Raw genomic sequence first — 27,631 nt, 5'->3', positions numbered from 1 at the left:
GTCTTACTTTTGACTAAGGTTTAGGAGTCATTTCATGACCATTTGTCCCATGGTGCTAGGAATGCTCATTCCCAGGTCAGGCAAGGATTTCATTGATATGCCCCTCACTGTGCTATTACTGGACTAGACCCTGTTAACAGTAATCAAAAGCTTCTGTAGTGCCTGTCTTACTAGTCTGTTATGGTCCAGGAAACGGTTCCCTCTTGTTGCTTCTTCCCATATTTGGAGTTACACTGTTAAGGTCATTGATCTTATAGGACTATATATTTGACCAATAGTTTCAAATCACCTAATCATTAATTTTATCTGAGGCTCAGCCACACATTTGGTGATGCAAAAAAACAATAATCTTATAAAATACGTGGAATACAAGTAATGTTCTAAGTAAATATTTAAGCTAAGAACTTACACTAGGTGTGGCCCAGTATCTCCCCAGGCTATATGACCAGCCTGTTGTGTACCACCCGCTATCTTTAAGGGAAATGATATACTGGCATTGTACATAAAGTTCACCAAGGTTGTCTGCACATACAAGGTGAGTGGTGGAGCATCGTGACCCCTTAGAGGATTGAGAAAGGAATGTTATCTTCTAAGAGTTACATGGCTGGTGCCAGAAGAAGAAAAACTGATCTTTACGGCTGAGCAGATACTTCTGCCATGGGGGAAGTCTGGTTAATGCATGATGCAGATGCACAATGAACACTAGAGGGGAGACAGGAGGCCCAAATGGGCGGAGAAAAATTTTATGTCTAAATTTCTCATCTTGCCTTAAAATATGAATTTTTATTTCATCATGAAGATAGCTTGTAAGAACACACTAGAAGTACTGAGGACAAACTGAGTTAATCTCTGAAAACGCACTTATACCCTAAACCTTAGATGGATCTATGAAATACAAGAGTAGTACTCAAGCACACACTTCATCAGTCAGTTGAGAGGTTCTAAGTCCTCTATCCTCTTGAAAACTTCTCTATACGCTCTGGAGAGGATGAGAGTGAAAACAACAACTAACATTTAAGTAATATTATGAATATAATTTTGACCTTCTGGATCCTTTGTTAGGGTCTCCTTCAGAACTCACCAGACTACATTCTCAAAAGTACTACACTAGATTCTGTTCTAGATGGAAGCTGAGGTGACAGCAATGAATAAGACAGGGAGATACATATTTATGTAGTGGCAACTACCATCAGTTCTACAATGGAAAAGAACAGAGCGTTGTGAGAGGATAGGACTGCGACCTGCTGGGCAGGAGCAGGGGATCTGGGGGGCGCGGGGGTGGCCAACCGACCACTTCCCCTTCCTGGCTGCCTCCCCAAACCCCAGGAGAAGGGGGGCGGAGGGGAAGGGACAGTGGCCAAGAGTCCCCCGTACGCGGCGGGCGCTGAACCCAGAAGGATGAATCCACAGGACAGCCGCGCCGTCATTCAACACCACCAGGGTCCCCGGCACCGCCAGGGCCAGGGCCGTGCGTGGCGCCGGGGCCCAGCATCGATTCCGCCCCTCCGAGTGCGGCCGAGGGAGGTGGGCGGATTGCCGGTGGTCCCCCAGTCAGTGAGAGGCCGCCGAGAGAGGGCCAGGAATGGCCACCTCCCCCGTGCGGTCTCGGGCAGCGCGTAGGCGGCCAAAGGGAAAGGGAGACTTTTGCGGCCGAAGTATAAGAGGGACGGACGGCAGCGGCTACCTCAGGAGGACCCAGAGAAGCTCGGAACGCAGGGGTTGCCATCGAAACCGGGACCCTCCCGCCCTTCTGCTCCTCCACAGGAGGACCACGTCCACGCAGGCTTGGCGCGCGGTCTTTCGCTTGCGGACTCTCGCGCCCTCCCGCGGCGTCTCTCTAGAACGACACTGTGCTTGTCCGCGCAGAACGCGAATAAAGATTTCTTTTTCAGACAAACAGGAAGTGCCTACGGAGGCCGGGGAGGCGGCGGGGCAGGGCCTGGGCATGAGGCCGGGCGGCGACCGGAGCGCGGGTGGCGGCGGCGGCGATGAGCGACATTGTGGAGAAGACGCTGACGGCGCTGCCGGGACTATTCTTGCAGAACCAGTCGGCTAGCGGGCCCGCGGCCGCCAAGGCGTCCTTCTCCTCCCGACTGGGCGGCCTGGTCCGCGGCATCACCGCGCTCACCTCCAAGCACGTAGGTGTTCTCCGGACCGGGAGGTCAGGGGCGCCTCGGGGAGGCCCCCTCGCTGGGAGGCTCCGGTCCGGCGGCGAGCCTCCGGGGCTGGCCGTGAGGCGTGTGTGTCTGTCGGTCCTGGCGTCTCTCCGGAAGCGTCACTTTGCTGCCCGGACTGACAGCTGGGAGGCCGGGTTTCCACGGTTGGCCCTGACAGACTCATTATTATCTGGGACAGATATCTTTAATATTTGAGCCTCCGTGTGTTTCTTGAACGTTGACATAACAGAGTACCAATACATATTTCATAGGTTGTTTCGAGAGTTAGGTGAGACATCGAGCGTGTGAAACTACCAGGTGCCATGGAAATGTCAGCATTATTCTTCTAAAAAGTTTCTTTCGCACTCGCGTTCTTTCTGGCTCCCGGTTCTTTCAACTGCTAGATGTCCTACACTAGAACAGACCCTGCCATTTGAACCTGTTGTTCAGTATGTTTGGGGAGCTTGAGGTTCTTAGGTTAGACCTACGGGTTGGGCAAAGAAAAAGCATAATTCTCCGCAAATGCAGTATTTGCTGAGTAAGTCTCTGCCTCAGACGGGCTTTGAAAACGAGCAGTTATAATGGAAGTTTTTAAGTTCCCACAGACTTTTCAAAGCTTCAGGGGTTTTGTATCTTAAAAAAAGATCATGTGGTAGGTCAAAATCTGTTCAAAAGATATTTGTGGAAGAGACTATGTGTTAGACTCTAAAGAAACAGTGTAAAACACATTTCCTTTTCCCAAGGAATTGGTCCTTCATCTTAGGCTTAAGACAGCTGTAAGCAGTATACAGTGAAATATGTGTCAGGAGAGAAGAAAAGACAAAGAGAGAAGGTTTTTCTTCAAAGTGCTCCGAGGGTTTAAAAAACTTCTTTTTAAACTGAAATAAGATGATGTTGTACTGGGGAGGATCTGCTTCACATTCAAAAATCACAAAAAACAATTATTTGTAGACTTGATATTGCTTGTCTTAAAATTTTGTCCTTTGCTAGTTTTTATGAGGTGGCTGAATGAAATAAAATACTTTTGGTTTTAAACTGCAGTTTGAAACTGTACATAAGGTATCTAAATGTAGCAGTACTTCACTAGCATTGTTAGTTCTTGGTTAGTCACCTAATGGGCACCTGCTAATTCAATGTGTAATTTAAAGATAGCATGATATTCGTCAAAATTGGGGCCAATTTTCAAGTGCTTAAGGAGGTGAAATACAATACAGACAGTAGAAGTAACCATATCAGTGTATTTATTCTGTGTGTGAGAGAGAGAGATGGGAAGTGAGGGAAAGGATGCAAACAATAAGGAAAAAAGGATAGGGAAGAAGAATATAGTTTAAGGGAAAAAGAACAGTTTCTGTTTCTGCCTTCTTACCCTGTTTCTGTAGTCCATGAAGAAGGAGAAGGTGTGAGAACCTTATTCTGGGTCACTACATAAAGAATTGCTTTTCTACTTTCTCTCCACTGTTAATTTTTTTAAAAAAACATTTTCTGCTAACCCATCCTTAAGGGGACAGTAACTGAGTGAAGAAAAGAGGAATGGTGCGTTAGCATGAAAATACTTATTCTTTCCAGGAATGATTCTGAGGGTTGGAGAAATGCCTGTAGGCAATCTTAGGTGCAAAATTTTTGTAACTCTCCTTTAAAATAATGTTTCTTTTTTATTGAAAATATTATAAGTTATATTTTTCCCTTTAAAAATACTGTTACAGTTTAAAAAGATGGTTATTCATGCATTCAAGTATTTTCATTTTTTCAGGAGGAAGAGAAATTAATCCAGCAGGAACTGAATAATCTGAAAGCAACTGTTTCTGCTCCTGCTACAACTCTGGTAAGTTTGCATAGTCAGTGCCAGCACATTTTGAATTTGAAATCTGGTCCACTGTGGACTCAATAGGGGCATTAATTGATCAGTTGCTAAAATCTAATTTATCACAGTCGTGATCAGTTATGGATGGTAACAAGTCAGACATTAACTTTAGCCTTTTATTGTTGACTGGCTACACCAGAGCAAGACTTGCTTGACTGTTGTCAGTTCAGTGCCAACATGATGATAGTTACATAAATGTGGGACTCCTGGGACCCCAAGGCTGATCTTATTGTTTTAATGTTGTGCACTGGGAGAAGGTTAGGACACATCATTTAAAATAATATTTTCAGGGAACTTCACAGGTGGCTCAGTGGTTGGGAGTCCACCTGCTAATGCAGGGGACATGGGTTCCATCCCTGGTCCGGGAGGATCCCACATGCCATGGAGCAGCTAGGACCATGTGCCACAACTACTGAGCCTATGCTCTAGAGCCCGTGAGCCACAACTACTGAACCCGTGCGCCTCAGCTACTGAGGCCCGCATGCCTTAGAGCCTGCACACTGCAACTACTGAGCCCATGTGCTCTAGGGCCCACGTGTTGCAACTACTGAGCCCGCGTGCTGCAGCTACTAAAGCCTGCGCACCTAGAGCCTGTGGTCTGCAACAAGAGAAGCCACTGCAATGAGAAGCCTGCACACTGCAACAAAGAGTAGCCCCCGCTCACTGCAACTAGAGAAAGCCCGCGCACAGCAACAAAGACCCAACGCAGCCAAAAAAAAAAAAAAAAAGTAAAAAATAAAATAGTATTTTCAGACCTGAATTGGTCTATTGTAAATCTCTCATTTTACTGTTATATCTTGGAATATAGGTTGGCTGACAAGGTAGAAAAGTGATTTTCTTGCTGTAAAACTGAGTATATTGCACAATAGCTAAATCAGGATCTAGTTTTTTAAAAACTTGGTTCCATATAATTTGATTTTCAAACAGCATTCATTCAGCAACTATTTAAGCTGTGACCACCATATGCAGACCACTGTGGGACTGTGGGACTGTCCCTGCATAGTTAGATTAAGGCCTACTTTTTTTTTCTTTCAATTTTTATGTGGTTTCAGATAATGAGATTTTTCCAAGCAACGTTTTTTCAGCAGATATTTTGTGAGTGCCTTCTTTGTGTAAGTTGCTGTGGAATACACTTCTAATAAAAATATTGCGGTGATCATTTTGCATGAATACATGATTATGTATGTGAATAACACTTGTAAAGACTGAGAGGATATATATATTTCCTTTTATGGTCATAATAATATGTGGACAAATGAAACTCAAAACATAGTTAATGTGATCTATGTGTGTATGTGTATATGTATGTGTATGTATAGATATATATATGTTTTTATGTGTATGTATAAGATCATTGTGTGTTATGATACTTAATAGAAATGTTACAGAGAAATGGCTTCTCTCGTTTCATTTAGTTTGATTTCCATTTTCTATAATTGGCACCAGTAAATACAGGTTTCATGTTACCAGGCATAAACCTGGTGTTGACAGAATTTAGATAAGTAGGTAGAAGTTAGGGAGCCAGAGTTCGAAGGAAGATTTTATAATATTTATGGCCATCCAACTCTGGGCATACTTTACAGAATAGTCTGTCCCTGAGGTGGTCATGTAGAAGTTGGATTATAATTTGTTAAAGAAATTTTCTAGAGTGAATTCCTACATTGGGAAAAGCATTTTCTACTTCTCCAAAAATAAGAGAATAATAATGTATGCAGTAGAATTTTACTTAAACAAAGTCCATAATGACTTTTGAAAAACTATGAGATAAAATGTTACAAAATCAGGTTTGATACATAATGGCTTAAATGAACACTTTCACTCCTCATTGATGTAGAAGCCTTTGAAGAGGCTTCCAGTATACTTTAAGCTTGTTTTCTCAGTGTTTAATAGTTTTAATTAATGTGCTGATGGATTAACTTTTATTAAACACAAGTGACCTAAATTAAATCATTAAACATTATTCCCTTAAGATTTTCCTATGGTTTATTTTTAAACTCTTCATATTTACATGTACGTGTGTGTGTGTGTGTGTATATATATATATATATATATATATATATATAATCTATTCTCTGTATATAATATATATGAAATATTAAATGTTATTCTTTAAAACATTTTATTTTACTGTTTCTTAAGCATTTTTTGATTCAGTAATCCTGTAATATATTAACCCTAATTAATTTTTAGATATTAAAATAGTCTGAGCTTTTCTTATTTTGAAACACATTTATATTTTAAATTTTTGATTAAAATTTGCTATAAATATTGATGCAGATATTCTCATACTAAGAAAACAGACTTGTAGAATCTCTTAAAACAAGTTATCAGCTCGTGTTGTTAATATTGAAAGATCCAGTTAAGTTAAATATTGGAATGATTATACCATTAATGAAATCTTAATAGTTGTGAGAATTGTTGAAAAAGTAATGCTTATAAAACAAACTATCGCCTATTATAATATATAGCGCAGTAATTCTGAAGAGACTCCAGGTGCAATTTAGTCTTTAAATGTGAAAAATATTTTCATTACAGAAATTATTACCAACTTGTGGGAGCTCTATGTATGCTTTCATTTGACAAAGTATATTAAAATGATGTGCTGCATTCTAGAAGCCACGTTAGAGTACCATGAGTGAAATTTTGTCTGAGGACCATGTGTCTCACATTATAACCAAATTTTATGCAAGGGACACCTAGAATTAGAAATAGCTACATTTGATTTATTTTGTATTGTTGCCAGTAGCAAAATATTGAGATAATTTTACTAAAATTTGTACTGTTGGTAGTGAAATTTGGGAGAAACTCTTTATAAAGTCTGACTTTGGGTGATTAATTTATATATGTTATTTCTTCAGTGCCAGGATTAAAGAATTCTCTTATTAAATGATTACAACATAGTAAAAAAAAGTCAAAGCATTCTATTTATTTATACTGTTACTGGATATTTTGTTTTTCAGAAAATGATGAAGGAATGTATGGTGAGACTTATATATTGTGAAATGCTTGGATATGATGCTTCCTTTGGTTACATACATGCAATCAAGTTGGCACAACAAGGAAACCTTTTAGAAAAAAGAGTAGGTATGTATGTGTTTAAGACTTTTGCACTTAATGTTGTCCTTAAAGTTCTGGCTGTTATATAAAGTGAATGATGGCAGGTGTGTAGTATGTTTTTAGAATACTGCCTTGTGATTTCCAAAGCTTTAAAAGATAACACTTCAAAAACTCACAGCCTAAAATGGAATCAATTTTCCTGACTCATAGCATTTTGGAGTTATAGAAAAGATGAAAAATTGCCTGTTCTTGTGATGGTAGTTAGATGACTTTGTCAAAACTCATTGAACTATATACTTAAAAGGGTGAATTTTCTTACATGTAAATTATACCTCAGTAAAGCTGATTTTAAAAAGGCTGTCTAACCTCATCAGTTTAATGATAAGGGATGATTTTTTTTATAGACAAAAACTGAAATTGACTTGAAAAATTTTCGGTATCCTGCTCCTAGTTTCACAATTGTTAACTATGAGGATTTGAGGTATCTTTTAAAAAATTTTGTTTCTATAATCAACCTTTAAGTCTATTAGGAAAACAAGGACTTATATCTTGTATTCATATATGTACAGCTTTATATCAGAAACTTAAGAAGGAAGCACTTTGGAATAATATAGGAGTAGAACATGTTCTTATTCAAAGAAGTTGATAGTGTCATGTTGTCAGGGACCAACATTCTTCTCAAGTTATATTGACCTGTGCTGTCAGATGATGGGTACGGCATGGGAGATGTCTTGGTAAAGACTCTGAGACTATATGAACACAGTGTTCCACTTGTTGAATCTCACTCCACCGAAAATACTCTTTTGTGTTCTAGATTTGTTACATTCTTCCCTCCAAGTAGAGTGTCCTCTGGCATCCTGTCTCTCCCTTTCTGTATTCCAAACCAAGTTTTAACTCTTCTGTGATCTCTTAGGTGGCTCCTACCATCTGTTTTCTTACGGTGTTTGTCTTTTCATGTCGTTTCCAAACTAATTCTGAGATCCCTAACAACAGGAAATTTAGAAAACAATAGATAGTGTATACTTTGTACATCTGTTGCTATATTTTGCTTTTTAGACTTTCATGTAATTTTTCCATTTTCAATTACAATTTATGTTTATTTTTATTATTTTATTGGTTTTTTTGGCCATGCCACACGGCTTGCGGGATCTTAGTTCCCCGACCAGGGATTGAACCCAGGCCATGGCAGTGAAAGCACTGAGTCCTAACCACTGGATGGCCAGGGAATTCCCTAAATTTTATTTTTAAAATATGTAAAAATTACATATGTAATTTGTAATTTATACATGGTCCAAAAGTTAAGACCTGATAAAAAGTTATAGTCAGAGAAATTTCATTTTTATCTCTAACCCCTCTACCAGCTTTGACCCTTACCCCATGGGTAACTATTTTCATTAGTTTCTGATTAATCTTTCCATTGTTTCATTTTGAAAAAACAAGCAAATTCATGGGTACACACTCAAATACTCTCTCTTACACAGAAGATAGCATGCTACAGAGATTACTCTGCACCTTGTTTTGACATCTTTATACTTTTATACAATTGCATAGTTTTCAGTGGGCAGATGGATGTACTGTAGTATTTTCAACTAGGTCCCTATTGGTGGATATATGGGTAATTTTTGTTTTTTGCTCTAATAAATAATGTTGCAGTGAAGGACCTTGTATGTGGGTTATTTCATGGTTATAGTGACTAAGGAAACCTCACAGTCATTTTTATTGAGATTCATGATCTTCCTTAGGAAAGTATTTTATTGACACCTAGAAAGATGTGTCTGTGGGTATCAGATATTCTTTATGTGTGCTGAGTGGAAGTTTTTTTTAAGATAGCATTTAAGTTTTTTATGCCTTTACTCCAGTACCATTGCCTCATCTACTCTCCTGAGATTTCTAAGGCTAGCTTTGGTGCTTTCTCTGATGGATAATGCATTCTTATTTTTCACATGAATACTGTTGAGTAAATAAATCTCAGTACCCACTAAGTCAGGAATTATGTTAGGTGCTTTATCTTGTGAGATGTTATTTCGTTTGACAGAGGAGAAAACTGAAGCTCAGAAAGGTCAAGTCAATTTCCCAAGGTCATAGAGCTACTAAATGGTGAAGCCAGAATATAAACCCAAGTTTCTATGAGTCAAAGCCTGTATTCCTATCCTGTACCTCACTCTTAGTCATATCAGATGTATTCTATAATCATAGTTGTTATTCTTTGTTTTCCTGAAACCTTTTAAATTTTTGAATCACAGAATATCTTTTTCCCTGTTTCCTGATTATCAAAACAGTTTCCTTGTTTTCCCTGATTGTCAAAACAGGATATTCTTTTTAACAGATAGAATTAAGATTTCATAAGATTCTGAGGTGGTCTTTGGATTAGTTTGTTGATCTTCTTATATCTTGATATTGGTGACTTGAAAGGGGGTGATATCTTAGCTGAACAGATGTAATCTGATAAGACCTAATTTCTGCTTTAAATGCTGTCTAGGGTTTTTCTCTTTCCTGGTCCTGGTTTGTTCTTTTTTGTCTCTCCTGATTGTGGGAGTGATAGCTCTGCTCCTCTGACCTTCAGTGAAGATGTTGCAGTGGGTCATGCTGCTACTCATTGGTTATGAGAACAGGAAATTTTTAACAGTTTTCCCATCTTCCCCAACAGACACAGTATGGATGCTGGGTAGTAATAGGGATAGTTAACACTAGAATTCCTAATAAAAAGGCTGGAAGAATTGAGAAGAATGAAAAACAATGGGGATGGGAGTCAGGGTATAAGGTCTCAAAGTAGACTGTGTGAGAGACAGAATAGCATAGGGGTTAAAAACATGAACTAACTCCTACTGGCTGGGTTGTGGTCTTGGCTCCACCATGTAGTAGCTGTAGACCTTGGGCAGTTATCCTTTTGGGGCCTCATTATTATATTGGGGATAATAATAATATCTACCTCATAGAGTTGTTGTGAGGATTAAATGAGGTGAGGCTTGTAATGTAGTTAACCCACAGTAACTGTCTAACAAATGTTATCGATATTAAGGGTGACAGAAAAATGACATGGAGCATCTAGATTCCATGCACATGGTATTTGTCAGAGTATTAATGTACTTCCTCAATTTTAAGTTATATTTTTTAATGTTTTGATATTATTAAAATAAAAGTACTTAAGTAAATGAGTATGTTTAATGTGGTAGACATTGTTTCTTTCCTCAACAACTTCTATTCATTCAATAGTTTATCATCAAATTGAGAAAATAAGGTATTGTTTATGGCTAATAGATGATTTACATCATATGGATTGGTATCAGGTAGCTCATTCAGTAATACAAATAGCTAGTAACTCACTATTTATTAACTGTAGTAGCTATTAGTTTTTGAATAATTATATTTGGCTACAAGACAGAAAATGTTTTGATTGATTGTGTAGAGATTTGCACAGAAGATAGAAGGCATATATTCCTAATGTCATTTACAGGACTTTAAGTTGGTGCACATAGCCTCTTTTCCATTTCAGTTATATCCTGTGAAATACCTAATTGTGAGAGTTCAGGATGAAGAACACCTGAAATCTTCCTTACTGAATTTTTTGAACCTTGTTATTTTACTATTTGTTTTTATATTTACCTGTAACTGGTATCTTTGACACTTAAATTTTGGAATATATTATTGCTTTGTTTAACTTCTTGGGAAATGTTAATTTTTGGCAGGTAATTATGAGACTTTTCCTCTCACATTTTATAGGTTATTTGGCTGTTTCTTTATTTCTACATGAAAGTCATGAACTGTTGCTTCTCCTTGTGAATACAGTTGTAAAGGTATTGTATTGTATGCTGGTTAATATGAAGTCTTAAATTATTCCTTCAGGCATCTGACATTTCTCATCAATCATATTAAATTAAGTATTTTTCAAAGAAGGTAGGCTTATAGAATGGGCTTAGAAAGATCTTTTATATCAGTTTCTGCATCTGTAAAATGAGGATAATAATAGAACTTAACCAAGTTGTTAGGGTTAAATGAAACACTGTAGAGAATAATAGTTGCTACTGCTGCTGTTATTATTGTTTCATTTAAAAAAGCAGAGTTAACGAAAATATACTCAAAATGGTCTAAAGACCTACATGTAAGACCTGAAACCATAAAACTCCTAGAAGAGAACATAGGTGGAACACTCTTTGACATAAATTGTAGCAATATTTTCTTGGATCAGTCTCCTAAGGCAGAAGAAATAAAAGCAAAAATAAACAAATGGGACCTAATTAAGCTTAGAAGCTTTTGCACAGCAAAGGAAATAATTGACAAAACGAAAAGACAACCTATGAAATGGGAGAAAATATTTGCAAATCATGGGACCGACAAGGGGTTAATATTCAAAATATACAAACAGCTCATGCAACTCAATATCAAAAAAAAACAAACAACTGTATGAAAAAATGGGCAGAAGACCTGAATAGACATTTTTCCAAAGAAGACATGTCGATAGCTAACAGGCAAAGAAGACATGTCGATAGCTAACAGAAAAGATGCTCAACATCACTAATTTGAGAAATGCAAATCAAAACCACAATGAGGTATCACCTCATTGAGAATGGCTATCACAAAAAAGTCTGTGAACAGCAAATGTTAGTGAGGATGTGGAGAAAAGGGAACCCTTGTACACAGTTGGTGGGAATGTAAATTGGTCAGCTACTGTGGAAAACAATATGGAGGTTCTTTAAAAAACTAAAAATAGAACTACCATATGATCCAGCAATTTCACTCCTGGGTATATATCTGGAAAAAATGAAGACACTAATTAAAAAAGATACATAACCCCAGTGTTCATAACAGCACTATTTACAGTAGCTGTAAAGACATGGAAGCAACCCAGGTGCCCATCAGCAGACAATTGGATTAAGAAAATGTGGTATATATACACAATGGAATATTATTCAGCCACAAAAAAGAATGAAATACTGCCATTTGCAGCAATGTGGATGGACCTAGAGAATACTATTGAAGTTAAATATTAGTAAATAAGACAGAGAAGGACAAGTACTATATGATATCACTTATATATAGAATCTAAAGAATAATACAAATGAATGTATATGCAAAACAGAAACAAACTCACAGACATAGAAAAGAAACTTGTGGTTACCAAAGGGGAGAGAGGGAGGGACAAATTAAGAGTATGGGATTAATAGATAACAAACTACTATATTTAAAATAGATAAACAACAAGGACAGCATAGGGAATTATACCCATTTATCCTATAATAACCTATAGTAGAGTATAATCTGCAAAAATACTAAATCACTTTGCTGTACACCTGAAACTAATACAATATTACAAATAACTATATTTCTGTAAAAGAATACATTAAAAAAAAGCAGAGGTGGAATTATAACTCAGATCTCCAGACTCTTAGATGCATCTTCCATGCTGTTGTCTTTTTCTCTAGGATCTGTTTTAAAGGGATGTGATATAAACTGAATAATTGAAGTCTTTTAAATTCTGAAAGTCAGTTTAAAGAAGAACAGAGTTTAATTGGGTAACTGAAATGTACAGATAATAAAAACACAATTTAATCCATACACAGTATTGTTTCCTGTTAAACGTTTAAACAAAATTGGTAATGAAGTATAATTGAATTGTTGAGCTTTTTCATGTTTATCTTGTTTCAGTCTTTTGATATGGGGGAGAGTGTGTGTGTGGGTGTGTGGTATCGATACTTTCTGAATTGTTAAGTTATATACTCTTAAGTTTACTAGTAGCTTAAACTTTTGCAAACTTTCAAAAACGTAGTTTTGGGTTCTATTAGAACGGTTTGTAAACTTTGTGCTTATGTAAGTATATATGAATGCATGCATTTTATCGTATATATTCAAGAATTGTTTCCTTTTAAACTTCCACTCATATTGTTCATTAACAAGAAGAATTCATAAAATTATTCTGTTACTAGTTTAGAAACGTTTTAAAGGCTGTAATAAGGAAGACTACTTTGGTCATTGTCAGGACAGAAATACAGTTTCCTTTAGATCAGTTGCCTTTTGGCTATCTTTATCTATTGACTCTATTAAGGCAAATGAAACAGGGATATTCCTATAAAATATGAGGTAAGCCTAAATGTACAAATTAATTTAAAAAGTTAGTAGAAAACTATTAAGTGTGTAGGACCATTGCAATGTTGAGCTCAATGTCCCTAGATTCAGAATTTGCACTGAATGTTTTCTTTGCTTAATAATGTTAGGACTTGCAGAGCACTAACCTAGTAGAAGTATGTATGGCACTTACTATCGTCAGCCAGATTTTCCCTCGAGAAATGATTCCAGCTGTTCTTCCATTAATAGAAGATAAACTTCAACATTCTAAGTAAGTAAATTCTTTTTGGATAGGTGTCTACACTATGTATTTCAAAAGGAAAATTTATACTCAGAAGTTTATTCTAACTTTAACTTAATGCTACCAGGGTAGAGGATATTCTTTGACTGCCAGGTATAATGCAAAAATCCCTGATATTTGTCCTTTATTGTCCTTTATTTTTATGTGGGTTTAGAAAAATGTTAGGCAACTTTCTAAAGTTAAACTGAGAGTCAGTGAGGCTTAGCATCAGGAATCCTTGGCTTTCTTCCCACTTCTTCTGCTAACCATCAGGGGTCCTGTTTTTCTCTTGGCTATACGGGGTTGGTTGAAGATCCTTCTCACAGAGTTCTTTTGAGGATACAGTGAAGTAATGGAAAACATATGGAAATGGTTCAAGTGCTGTGAACACAGACCTTCAATGTATTGGGGATGCTTTATATCAAAACTGCAGCTTTCAAATTCTGTTTTATAGAAGAATATATGCAAATGAACCTTAACTTGTAGTATTTTGCTAATCTTGTATGATTCCTTAACTCTCTCCATCTCAACTTGATTACTTTTTCACCACATTTGGAATTATTTTGTTTTTGACCAAGCTCCTTAACTTCATAATCTAAATTAGAGTTAGGGAAGAGTTTACAGTCACTTGCCATTTTTCCTTTGTGATTGCAGTATTTTAGTTATATATACATTTTTGATAAAGATTTCTTTTGTTACTCATAATATTTCATATGCTTAAGTCAGTATTTTTAGTGTTCTAAGATTTTAAAATGTTGTTTTATGGTTTGTGTTCTTTAAATCTTGGACCATGAATATTTCAGCTAAAAATGATAGCTTTTTCTAAGAATTATGGAATAACTTCAGAGATTTTTCAGACTTGTAATGTTTTGTTTATATCAAATCTGTGTTTAGAACAAATGATGGGTATGGAAAATTAATTACTGGAAATAAAATATTAGCCTTTCTTAGATAATTAGAGGTTGATATGATCATAGAGCATGTTTTTATGAAATTTTTCCATACCACCACTGTTTTGTGGTACCCATACTTATCCTTTGCATGAAATCTTTCAAAGAATTGAATTTTTTCCTTGTTGCTTCCTATTTACCCTTTCAATTTTTTCCTTATTGCTTCCCATCTACTGTCATTTCAAGTCCTGGCCTTTCCTGTCTTCTACGAGTTAGAGTTTAGACTTTCTGAAACTCTGCTTTTGCAATTATGGCCATACCTAACTCCATGCTATGGAGTAAAGACCTAAAGACAGAGCTGTGGGACAGAGCTACAGATAAGCCAGTAGATATCACAACGAAGCTATGAGACAGGGCTTGGACTCGACTTTTGAATCCCTGGTTATATTTCAGCACACCAAACTCACAGCCCGAATCCAGGTTTTTTGATATCTTGTGTTATTGCCACCACTTTGGGCCAGACCTAGGGCTTCCTGAGCCTGTTCAGAGTTTGTATACTTTTTCCTCACGTCATTTACTTACTCTCTCCCGGAACTCATATTGGTTAATGCCCAATAGCAATACATTGGGATATAGTTTACAGTTACTGTAGTATTAATACTAATGGCAAATCTTTTGTTAATCTGCTTTTCTTTTTATGTGAAAAGAATTTTCCAGCATGACATAGTTTACCTAGGAAGATAGTAGGTTGCTTGTTAATGCAGAGGCTGGGTGACCATGTGTTAGGAACCTTATAAAAAGTATTCTTGAGTGGAACACAGAGGATTGCATTGAATAATCTCTATTTTGAGATTCTGTGATTTTAGGTAACAGAAATACATATTAAGGAACCCTGAAAATAAATACTTCTGTACTGCTGTTGTGGGCACTGCCAGCATAGTCTGCAAATGTGAACTTTGTGGAAATAGGTATAAGAGACAAAAACAAAGAATATAATTCCTTGGAAACTACATTATGTTCATAGGATAGCAACTCTTTATTTTTGCTTCTTGTGTGCTAGACATTATCTGTTACAAATGAAGTGCAAGACTTGTGTATACTTTCCTCTTCATTGTATTGAGGTTTTTGAAACATGAGCTGGGCAAGGAGAGGAGTAGCATCTTTTAATGTAAGTCCCCCTTATACTCCCCTGCCCCCCCCCCAAGTATTTGGAGTATGTTTGCCCAGGATATAAAAAAAGAAATATGAAAAGCTAGAATGTTAAGGAGACTTTTAATATTGATGAAGAGACTGTTTAATGTTATTGGCAGAAATTACCTCTCACTCATTTAAACTTACTGTTGATTCTTTTCCCAATTTCTAGAGATATGGCTTTCAAAAATGGAATTAGGGAATTAAGGAATTTATCTTTCCTGGTTCGTTTTGGTTTCAAAAGTAATATATACTTGTTACCAAAAAATTTTATAACTAGAGAAATATATAACATGGACAGTTAAAGTCTCTTGAGGTCTTACCTCCTAGAGATAACCACTTTTTATAGTTTGGTAGATTAGAATAAAAAATTAATAATAAATGTGTAATTCTTTCTTTTTAGCTTCAGGTAACAGCTGATATTTTACAATCATCTGGTCCATGATCTTTTCAAACTAATAAATGCCTGATAATTCAGATGGTTTATTTAGATTTTAACTTTTATCTTTAGGGAGATTATACGAAGAAAAGCTGTCCTAGCATTATATAAATTCTATCTCATCGCTCCTAATCAAGTACAGCATATCCATATTAAGTTTCGGAAAGCACTTTGTGACAGAGATGTTGGGGTCATGGCTGCTTCCTTGCACATATACCTTAGGATGATTAAGGTAAGTTGGCATTTTGAGCAGGTACTGAGTAGCTACCATTAGAAAAATTGTAATTATGTAATTAAAAGAAAACTCATATTTTTCAGTAAAATGCTTGTCACATTTAAATTTGTATTATTGACACTTTAATAGTAATTTTTGCATGTTGATCACATGAGTTGTAGACAAATTATAGATTTAGTCTTTTTTTATGCCTAAAATTTTTTCATGTTACGAAAGAAGCATGGAAAAATGGTAGCTCTGGAAAGTGGTTGAAATTTGCAGATTTGCGGTTTTTCAAGCAGTGTCTCCCTTTTATACAACTTCATGGGATACATATAATGGTTTATAGAAATGAGGAGAGCTGGTGGAGAACGTGCAAGGCATAGTCTACAGTGTTGACTCCATACGTTGATACTGCGTTGGAGGAGGAAGGGGGTGAATAGTATGGTAATTTATTTTTCTAAATGATGATACGGGGTTATACTAATTCAACCCCAGTGTATTGCCTGAAACCCTTTGTGTCTGAAAGTATATATTTGTGAGAGATTGCATCATACCTCATAATGAAATGGGATATGCTGTTGAAATCAATTTAAAATTACAGAAACTGAAGGTTTTCTTTACTTTTATGCATTGTGTGCTCCAAAATAGTGTGGTATAAATAGATAACTGATATTAAATCTTATTTTTCCTCTAACATTTATTAAACTCTGAAAGAGCTATTATTTCCCTTCCAAAAATTTGTCCTTGATACATAGTAAAAATTACAATGAAAAGTCTAACATTCATTTTGAGGAATGTGTATTTAATTTCCCCAGTTCAGGCATATGGTTACTAGACCTATAGTGGTGATCAATTGGTAATATACATAAATGCTGAATCACTGTGTTGTACACCTGAAACTAATATAGTATTGTATGTTAACTACACTTCAGTTAAAAAAAATAAGATGAAAAAAAAATTTCCCCAATCCAAGAGATTAGTCAGATAGATAATCAAGGCATACTCATTCAGAATCACAAATGTTTAAATACTATAGAGTTAATTAATTTTTGGTAAGCAAGCTTACTGATTTTGGGGGTTTTAAATGTTTGAGTAATTTTGGCTGTGCTCTTCCACCTGGAACATATTTAGTTCAATCACATGAGAAGTCTTTTGAAAACAAAATTCAGAGATTGGAAACAGACCTTGGTTTTCGTCAAAAGTAGAGGTGTTACTGCTTTTTTCAGTATGCCAGTTCTTTTCAATTTTTGCTTTAATTGCTGATACTAGCTTTTAAAGGTTCTAAGATGTAATTATAGAACTTTGGAAATGTGATTAAACTGTATAGGAAGTAGGAAGTGGTGGAAGCTTTTTGGGGCATGATTCAGCTCTGGATCTGGTAGCCAGAGGAGTTTCATGGTGGAAGAAATTACACAGTTAGAGGACTGTTTCCTTAAATATGAACATGAAACTTCTTAAGTGAGCATGTATTAAGTTAGATTCTCTATGGCATTTCAACCAGGTCTATTTTATTTTTAAGACATTATTATTAACAGAAAGTTTTTTGTTTTGTTTTACTTTGTTTTTTGGATGTAGGAGAATTCATCTGCGTATAAAGACTTGACTGGGAGTTTTGTAACAATTTTGAAGCAAGTGGTTGGAGGAAAACTCCCCGTAGATTTCAATTACCACAGTGTACCAGCACCATGGTTACAAATTCAGCTGTTGAGAATACTAGGACTTCTAGGAAAAGATGATCAAAGGTAAACTATTCTAGGTAAATTTGATAGGCTTTAGTCATCTAGAGGTTTCATGATAAACCAGCTTCTCCCAATGCTTAATTGACTTAATAGTGATAAATAAGCCACTATAAGAAGTGTAAAAATTCAGGTTGCTGGGATAATCCTGGCTCTCTGCTTATCTCAGTCCTACTCACAGTGCAAGATACTTTTGAAGCTCCATATGTTCCGTGAAACTTTCTTAACCATTCTAGTTTGGGGCTTGGGAAACTTTTTTATAAAGGGCCAGATAAATATTTCAGGCTTTGTGGGCTATATGTTGTCTATTGCAACCGTTTAATTCTGCTGTTGTATACAGCTCAAAAGCAGCCATAGATAATATGTAAATGAATGAGCACAGCTATGTTCCAAAAAAACTCTTTAAGGACATTAAAACTTGAATTTCATATAATCTTTTTGTGTCATGAAATATTATTCTTTTGATTTTTTTTCAACCACTTAAAAATGTAAAAACCATTCTTAGCCTGTAGCCAATAAAAAAACAGGCATCTGGACAGATTAGACATGCAGACTATAGTTTGCTTACCCTGTTGCTCTAATTGGAACAATTCATTTGTTTGAATTACTCTTTTAGGCAGTCATTTTATTAAACTTTTTATGGGTGCCTTTCCAGTTACATATATTTTTGTAACTTTTAATTTTGTTGTAGTTTTTCAAGCTTACAGAAAAATTCCAAGAATAGTACAGGGAGCGCTCTCTACCTCTGTTCATCAATTATTTGTATTTGCTTTATCATTCTTTCTCTCTCTGTGTGTGCATGTGTGCACACCTGTTATTTTTATTTAATATTTTTTTTAAACTGTTCAAGAGCAACTAGATTTAGTCCCCTTGAGAGCAAGGACCATGGCTTGAGCCCCTGATGTGTTTCTGTCTTGAGAAAATATTATTAATCAGGTTCTGACTTTAGAGATGTGGTTTTGTTTTATACAGTAGGGTACATTTATATGCTAATCCTTTTTTAAAAATTTTATTTATTTTTGGCTGCATTGGGTCTTCGTTGCTGTGTGTGGGCTTTTCTCTAGCTGCCACGAGTGGGGGCTACTCTTCGTTGTGGTGCACGGGCTCCTCGTTGCAGTGGCTTCTCTTGTGGAGCACGGGCTCAGTAGTTGTGGCGCACGGGCTTAGTTGCTCTGCAGCATGTGGGATCTTCCCGGATCAGCGTTCGAACCGTGTCCCCAGCATTGGCAGGCGGATTCTTAACCATTGCGCCACCAGGGAACTCCTATATGCTAATTCTTTAGTCTCACTTTACTAAGGGATTGTCCTCTAGGCTATTATTGATATAGGCTATAAAAGATAGCATGTTCAACCAAACAAAAACTTTATTTGTAAAGTAGGTACAGATTGAGGAAAGAGTTGATTGACTTATCTCTTCATTGACTAGTCAGCTTTGATAAAGCAGGAAGTTAAACTCATGAAAAAGAACAAATGGAATCTTTAAGAAGTGAAATTCCCAATTCATAAAATGAATTTCTTTCACTTCTTTTCTGTAGATCCTCAGTTTTAAAGAGAGAGAAGTTTGAAAAACTATGTTTTATTGGGTTATAATACTATAATTCTGCTGCAAATAAAATATCTTTTAAACAGGACAAGTGAATTAATGTATGATGTTCTCGATGAATCCTTACGAAGAGCTGAGTTAAATCACAATGTCACATATGGTAGGTAACATATGTAAATGCTGCTCTAATGACTAATAATGTTTTCAGTATTATAGCTAAATCTGTGTTAGAATATTATAAATTCCAATAGAATTTTAAATGTTAATTTTTAAGGTGGTTTGGGGATTATTATTTTTCACTGGAAGCATTGAATAACTAATAGAAATAATTTGAAATTACGCCATTGTTTAAATGTTGACCTAAATTGACTATTATAATTGTCTCTCTTTTTAAGTCTTTATTTTTAAAGAGAAATTGTCTCTGTATTGAAAATGTCCATCAAGCATCTAATTGACTGTGAAGATAACCTAGTAGGTCCATTCCATACTTAAGAGTTCTTAAATGAAAGAATCAGTCAACTAGTCACCAAATATTTCTTAAGTTTTTGTTATTTATCGGACCCTGTGAAAGATGCTTGGAATACAGTCGTGAATAAAATAATATTATCATTGAGCTTACAGCCTAGATAGATAGATGGAAAGGTACTAGAAATGTTACAGAAATGAATTTACAAGGTACTCTGGAGAAAACAGCAGCTAGTCTTAGATTAGAGGGAGAACAAGGAAGCCTTTTCTGAAAAAGTAATATTTAAGAAGATAACTGACGGTTGAGTACGACATAGATAAGCATATATAGATGTGGAATAATGTACTTTTTAATGAAGAGACAATAGGTATTTATGTTAAATACAATTTTACAAAGTAATTTAGTGATAAGAGACAAGAGTGAAATGGGGGAGGAGGGAGAAGAACTGAGAAAAGTAACCAAAAAACCTTCCAGTCTTAATAGCCAGAGGGAAGAACTCTTAGTTCTTTATTGATCAGCCTGAAAAAGCTCGTTGAAGAAATTGGGATATTTGGAGGTATTTAAAGGATAGAAGTAAAACAGTTTGAATCTCACCTGGTATGGAGAAGGGCAGTAGAAGAGGTATTGAGAGGTATAACTCAAATGAGAAGTCATTTCTTTTTTTTTTTTTTTTTTTTTTTTTCTTTTTGCGGTATGCGGGCCTCTCACTGTTGTGGCCTCTCCCGTTGCGGAGCACAGGCTCCGGATGCGCAGGCCCAGCGGCCATGGCTCACGGGCCCAGCCGCTCCGCGGCATATGGGATCCCCCCAGACCGGGGCACGAACCCGTATCCCGAGAAGTCATTTCTTAATCTGGTAAAATACCGTGAAGTAGGGGATGGAGAGCGTTACTGGTTCTTTCAGACAATGGTAAACTGTGGATCTTTAAGAACAATGGTTGTAGAAGTGCGGAGTAGACTAGAGGGCAGAAATTGAACTAGTTTAATAAAAGTGCTTGACAAAAATGCAGTAGGAATGAAAAGAAAGGATTGCATGCATAAGACTAGTATGGAAAAAATAATGCATGTGGTAGTGAATTGGGATAGTAAATTTTGAAGGATAGATTTATGTTTTGCGTGTATAAATGGTAATTAAGGTAATAAGTGTGGTGTATTCATTTGTTCAGCCAGTATTTATTGAATGCCTACAAAACAAAAATTTAATTTGTAAACTAGGTACAGATTGAGGAAAGAGTTGATTGACTTAATGTATTCCTCCATGCTAAGTGTGGGAGCTTAAGGGAAGAATAAGGTAGACACAGGCCCTGCCCTTATAAGTGTATAGTATAATGAATAGTTGACAACATCTAGGATCCTGCTATGTAATGAGAAGAATAAGGTGCCAGAGATAAGGATGATCATTATTGAGGCAGGTGGTTTGGCTAGGAGCTGTCAGTGTATCCAGAGTAGTGTCAGAATCTTTGGAGGCAGCTAAAGTAAATTAAAAAGTTTTGCTTGAGATATAATCATGCTCTAGGATAAGGGTTTGAAAGGCTCTCAAGGAATTCTGTTTAAAATCAATTGTCTGCTTTTTTTCCTTGCAGAAAGTTGTTTTTTTCTTTCAGTAACTGACATTTCAGCTTTAATTTTTAAATTTTTTTGAATAGGTAATATATGCACATCGTTCAAAATTCAAAAGGTACAAAAGAGTATACAGTGAACATTAAGTGTCCCTTTGACCCTTACGACCCACCACCCAGTTCCCGCTCCTGGAGATAACCACTGTTACTACTTTCGATTTAGAGGATACTGTACACCTGAGGAAATATTTTTTAATGTTCTCCATTAGGACATCCTTCTTTTATTAAGATTGCTGGGACCAATGCCAGAAAGTTATTTCTTTGTAGTCCGTCAGTCCAGTGTTTCACCTTGCCAGAGAAACTTATAGTTTCTGTTGTTTCCCTTTTTTCCTTTATTTATCTTCTGTTTGTTCTACATTTCCCCCCGTATTTGTACTGATACAGTTTATAGCTTACAGTGAGTTTATCAATGGTAGAGTGTTCTCTAGTAAACCTAATATAAATATCTTATTACTTAAAAATGTGAATTTTAAATTATAAACTTCATAAGGGCAGGGACTGTGTCTGTCTTATTGGCCAGCATATCCCAGTATCTGGCACTGGATTAATCAGTGAGTAATATGTTTTAATTGAATTAAAAGAAGAGAAAGTTATTTTACTTTTATCAGTTATCTTACTGGGTTTCAGTCTTAATATTTTTTAAACTGTATTCTTATGAAAGTTTCATTATTATAACTTACCTTAGTGTCAAATCAAGAAATAAATCACATCAGAGGCATTTACTGAGTATCTGCTATGTGCCAGACATTGCATAAAGTGATGTAGAGGATATGAAGAAGTATTAAATATAATCTTTGCCTTCAAAGAATTTACAGTATAATGGAGAAGATAACTTATTTATGAAAGCATAATATCAGTATAAGGCAGAATGCAAAGGGGAGATAAAGTCAATAAATATTACAGGAATCCAGAGGCGATAAAGATCACTCTGGGCTTCAGGGCACATAAAGATTTATTGATGTAATAGGACCTTGAAAGATAGGATTAAGATAGCCAGAAGGGAGGTTAAAAGTGGTTCTAAGGCAGAGGGAACATGAGAGAAGGTGCAGAAATGGGTGTGTTTAAAACAGTTTCAGAGAACAGTGACTTGCCAGCCTGTTTGGACAGTTGATAGTGGAAGCAGTGGGAAGCCCATACTGTGGAGGTCCTCCCATGGCAGCCAAAGGAACTTTATACTGTGTACATCTGGAGGTATGGAATAGTTTTGGGCAGGGTACTGATAAGATGAGAAAGACATTTTTAATAAAATATTTGGTAAATTGGGAGAATTCCATAAAATGGAGTATAAGGGATAGAACCATCAAAAGTAGATAGAAGTACTTTTCCCACTAAGTACACCTAAAAACTCTGGACATTATATGTAAAATAAACATATAAGACTCTGAAAGGTGGATAAATGAAGGTAGACTGGTTAGGGACCTTTGCATTCAATGAAAAACACCAAGGTGAGTACCCTGGGCTTTCTTTTTGCCTCATATACCCCAGACTGGGTACTGAAGAGCCAGCAGTCTGAAAATGCCAACAGGTGCAGACAAAAATGCCCTGAAAAAAGCCTGCTCTCTAGCCAAAGGACTAAGGGAAAAAGGGCAAACTAGCAAGACAGAAAACTTTTAGACAATAGCTCTTCTATTACAGTCAAGCATCACACAGAAAAAACTGTGGACCACCCACAGCGGCAGAGGCTGAATGGAGAGTCAAGATTTCCACCCTCACCAGATACAATGAGGTGCCCCAACCCTCCCATGGGGCTAGTGGTGAAGACCAAGAGGGGCAGCTGCAGTTCCATCCCTGCCACATGTTAAGGGGTACCCTCCCTGGCATTGCCAGTGGAGATGATGTGGGAAGCCTGGATTTCACATTATCCAGGAGTAGGGAATAATGAGGTAGCCCTCCCATCTTTCCTGAAGTGGCATTAGAAGAAGCCTAGTGACGAGTTAGGGCTTTTAAACTGGTCACGTATACCAGGGCCACCCCCTTAATCTCAATGCAGGTCGTATAGGGAGCAGTAACGGGGTACCCCTCCCTCTTCCAGGCAGGGTACTTCCATCCCCCATCCAGAAGGAACCAGCATCCCCTGCCTCTCTAAGTGTTAAAGGAGGCAGAGCGGAGAATCTGGACTGCCACCCTCATTGCATGGTACCCGCATCTCCCTGCCAGAGTGGTGACAGTAGTTATTTAAAATGAAAGTAAAGTCTGAAGGATACAGTGTCAGTAGAACTTATTCAAATTTTGTGCATAATCCTACCCAAAATATCTATGATAAAATCACAGCGTCACAAATGTTAGAATGTTACTAATTTTTAATTTGTTAATTTTTTACTTGATGGTATTTTGATTAGGACCTGGCTTCCTCTGGAAGAGTAAACAAAGCTCCACGATGCATTTTACCTTTAGAAATCCTTAGAGGCTCTACAGCAAGTCCCCTACATACAAACAAGTTCCGTTCCCAGAGCACGTTTGTAAGTCCAATTTGTTCGTAAGTCCGACAAAGTTAACCTAGGTACTCAACCAACACAGTTGGCTATATAGTACTGTACTGTTAATAGGTTTATAACACTTTCACACAAATAATACATAAAAAACAAACACAAAAATAAATAAAGCATTTTTAATCTTACAGTACAGTACCTTGAAAAGTACAGTAGTACAGTACAACCGCTGGCATACAGGGACACATTCATATCTTTGAAAGTTTGCAACTTGAAGGTTCATATGTAGGGGACTTACTGTATTCTTTTAACCACTGCAGTGAGGAGACAGCAGAGTAATTGCTTTTTCATTTATGGACTTAGACTTTTGTAGAGTTGGAGAATAAAGGCTATTAGCCTCTACATTATTTAAAAATAATTTAAAAAACCTATTAAGTTCATTTCAGCTCCTTTATGCCTAGGTTGACTAATAAGTGCAATTTTTGAACTATTAATTTTACCTAAACTAGCTTTTCAGAAATCTTATGAGCATCTAAATATAAAAGTTTAGGTTTTAGATAGGTAATGAGAAGCTTTTGTTGTCAGTAAAACATCTTGATAGGAGAGCTCTAAATGGTAGAAATCCATAAAGGAAAATATGTCAGTTATGATAGAAAATGGAACATCATCATTTTTAATCTTACTTAGGACTAGCACATTTGTTCAGGGTTTGGCAAACTTTTTCTGAAAAGGGGGCTAGATAATAAATATTTTAGGTTTGGTGTCGGTCATAATAGGTTTTTGTCATATATTCTCCTTTGTTTATTTTAAGCCTTTAAAAATGTAATTGTATACCTAAAAGTAATAATTTTATATGTCAGTTATATCTCAAAAAATGTAAAAATCATTCTTAGTTCACAGCTTACAAAGATAGGCTGAGGGCTGTGTTTAATTATGTGTTGCCTATTCCTGCCTTAGTTGATTAGTTAAGTTAGTTGACTAAGGCTCTCTCTGTTTATTTCGTGAAGTCATAAAATCAGCTTTTCTCATAGCACAGAGTAAAGACTTTTTACAGCATAACATCTGGATATATAAAGTATCTTTTTAGGTTCAATTGACTTACTTTATAGGTTTTCCTTTAATTAAAGTCAGTTCCCTTCTTAAAGAGTTGTTTATTTCTTAAAAATCTTTCCTTCTGATTTCTTTTCTTTCTCCTTCTTTAGAAAGTATTTATTTATGTAAAGCTTTTTACCAGAAATTTATATGTGTATCAATTGATAGACAGCTTAGCAGTGTAAAACATAGTTAGTTGAATATTCAGGATCTATCTTATATCCTGTACACAAATGTTTGATTGTTATGTTTTAAGCTTTTGGAAAAAGAGCAGGAGTGATTCTATCAAAGACACAATATGCTTCAACTATATAGTAGAACTGTTTTTAAGTCTGCTGATTCTGTCTCACTTCTCATTCTGTGATTCCACAGGACATGCAGGACTTAGTGGTACCTAAATGATTCTTCTTTACCATGGCGAAGCTCCAGCTCTTTGACTTTTGCTCTTTAAGAGAGTTTGAAAAAAATTTTAGTATCTACTTTGATCATCTATTATAGTTATCAGATCTTTGATGAGACTAGAAAATCAAGTTTGAACACTATTAAGATGTTCAGTAGATTTTGTGTATCCTTGGAGGTTAATTGTTAAAAAGTGGTATGAAGATTTTTGAGTAGCGGCCCTATTTTGAAATAAATGCTAGAGCATCCTGAAATGATTATGTTGACATAAACCACAGTGAAATAAGCTACATATACAGTTTCTGTGTAAAAGTGGTAGAAACTGCCTAAGAATAAATTATTTCGAAGCATTTAAGGAGTGTTGGAAGTATCTATTTATATAGGAACAATGAGTGTATTACTTATTTGTCCGTTAGAATGTGATTTCCTTGAAGGCAGGGGTTTTTGTCACCGCTGTATCCATACTAGTAGAACTATGTCTGGCTCATAGGAAGTTTCAGAAAATACTTGTTGCATGACTGAATATATCATTCTTATCTATTAATATATATCATTCTCTTTAAATTGTACTGTGGTAACGTAATCCTAACAACTGTATAAAGCCTGAAAACAGTAAAGTTCTTATCTTTGAAAAATTTCCATAAGTAAGATTTTTGACTAAAACTGACCTTCCAATTAGTTTGTTTTATTAGGAGTTCTACACAGATATATTGTTTTATTATGCCTTAATATGATCCCTGACATTATAATATTTTATTTCTGTAGCTATTCTGTTTGAATGTGTACATACAGTCTATTCTATTTATCCTAAATCGGAATTACTTGAGAAGGCTGCCAAGTGCATTGGAAAATTTGTTTTGTCACCTAAAATAAATCTCAAATATTTAGGTAAGATGATTGGTTCTTTGGATGGAAATTACCAAGATAGTTTTTGAAATTTGCTGGGTATTTGTTTTATGTCACTTTCTATAATGTAATCTTTGCTTCTAGGATTGAAGGCTCTTACCTATGTTATCCAACAGGATCCCACTCTGGCTCTTCAACACCAGATGACAATAATTGAATGCTTAGACCATCCTGATCCCATTATTAAAAGAGAGGTAAACTGGTATTTTGAGTAATGTATATGAAGTGTTACAATTTTTAAACTTTTTGTTGGTATTATGGAGAGAGATTAAAATGGTGGGCAGTTTGTATGTGCACAGTGTGTATTTTAACTTTTGAGTGCATTTTATTCTTTCTATTGAAGTTTAAGGAACTTTTCTAAAAAGCAGTTGTGTCAGTAATTACAAGAATGGTTTTATTTATTTATTTATTTTTTGAAAACATCTTTATTGGAGTATAATTGCTTTACAATGGTGTGTTAGTTTCTGCTTTATAACCAAATGAATCAGCTATACATATAGATATATCCCCATTTCTCCTCCATCTTGCCTCTCCCTCCCACCCTCCCTATCCCACTCCTCTAGGTGGTCACAAAGCACTGAGCTGGTCTCCCTGTGCTATGCAGCTGCTTCCCACTAGCTATCTATTTCACATTTGGTAGTGTATATAAGTCCATGCCACTCTATCACTTCGTCCCAGCTTACCCTTCCCCCTCCCTCTGTCCTCAAGTCCATCCTCTATGTCTGCGACAAGAATGGTTTTAAATTATGAGTTGGGCTTCCCTGGTGACGCAGTGGTTAAGAATCCTCCTGCCAATGCAGGGGAGCCCTGGTCCGGGAAGATCCCACATGCTGCAGAGCAACTAAACCCGTGCGTCACAACTACTGAGCCTGTGCTCTAGAGCCCACAAGCCACAACTACTGAGCCCACGTGCTGCATCTACTGAAGCCCATGCACCTAGAGCCCATGCTCCACAACAGAAGAAGCCACCACAATGAGAAGCCTGCGCACCGCAACAGAGTGGCCCCTGCTCGCTGCAAGTAGAGAAAGCCCGCACGCAGCAACGAAGACCCAACACAGCCAAAAATAAAAATAAATAAATAAGTTTTAAAAATAAATAAAATAGAAAATGAAACAAAAGCTGTCAAGACAAGAACACTCTTAAAAAATAATAATAAAAAAAATAAATTAAGAGTTGGAGGAGTTAGGTCCAGTTACCTGTATAGGATTCATTAATATCTTTTTGGTCCAAGAATTGTATCAATCGGAGACCTGAATTCTATTCCCAGGTCGTCTTATTAGTACAGTTTTAA

At 36.3% G+C, this 27,631-nt stretch overlaps 1 protein-coding gene across 4 annotated transcripts in view; it reads left to right on the top strand.

The window, feature by feature from the left end:
* The first annotated feature begins 844 nt into the window (after positions 1-844).
* AP4E1 (adaptor related protein complex 4 subunit epsilon 1) overlaps positions 845-27,631 on the top strand; it is a 71,662-nt gene continuing 44,875 nt past the window's right edge. The window contains exons 1-10 of one of the 4 annotated variants that reach the window (XM_082616888.1): positions 845-2,138; positions 3,907-3,978; positions 6,978-7,101; positions 10,795-10,868; positions 13,284-13,405; positions 16,007-16,166; positions 17,727-17,893; positions 19,517-19,590; positions 26,199-26,321; positions 26,424-26,533. In XM_082616888.1, coding sequence (XP_082473014.1) covers positions 1,989-2,138; positions 3,907-3,978; positions 6,978-7,101; positions 10,795-10,868; positions 13,284-13,405; positions 16,007-16,166; positions 17,727-17,893; positions 19,517-19,590; positions 26,199-26,321; positions 26,424-26,533 — 1,176 coding nt within the window. In that variant the 5' untranslated portion in view covers positions 845-1,988. The remainder of the gene's footprint in view (positions 2,139-3,906; positions 3,979-6,977; positions 7,102-10,794; positions 10,869-13,283; positions 13,406-16,006; positions 16,167-17,726; positions 17,894-19,516; positions 19,591-26,198; positions 26,322-26,423; positions 26,534-27,631) is intronic. The other 3 variants (XM_082616887.1, XM_082616885.1, XM_082616886.1) reach the window with 3 other exon arrangements.

Source organism: Mesoplodon mirus (assembly GCF_964341445.2).
Source record: "Mesoplodon mirus genome assembly, chromosome: 4".
NCBI classification, from domain to species: domain Eukaryota; kingdom Metazoa; phylum Chordata; class Mammalia; order Artiodactyla; family Ziphiidae; genus Mesoplodon; species Mesoplodon mirus.
The sequence above is the reverse complement of the archived record's forward strand: the minus strand, read 5'-3'. Positions and strand labels throughout refer to the sequence as shown.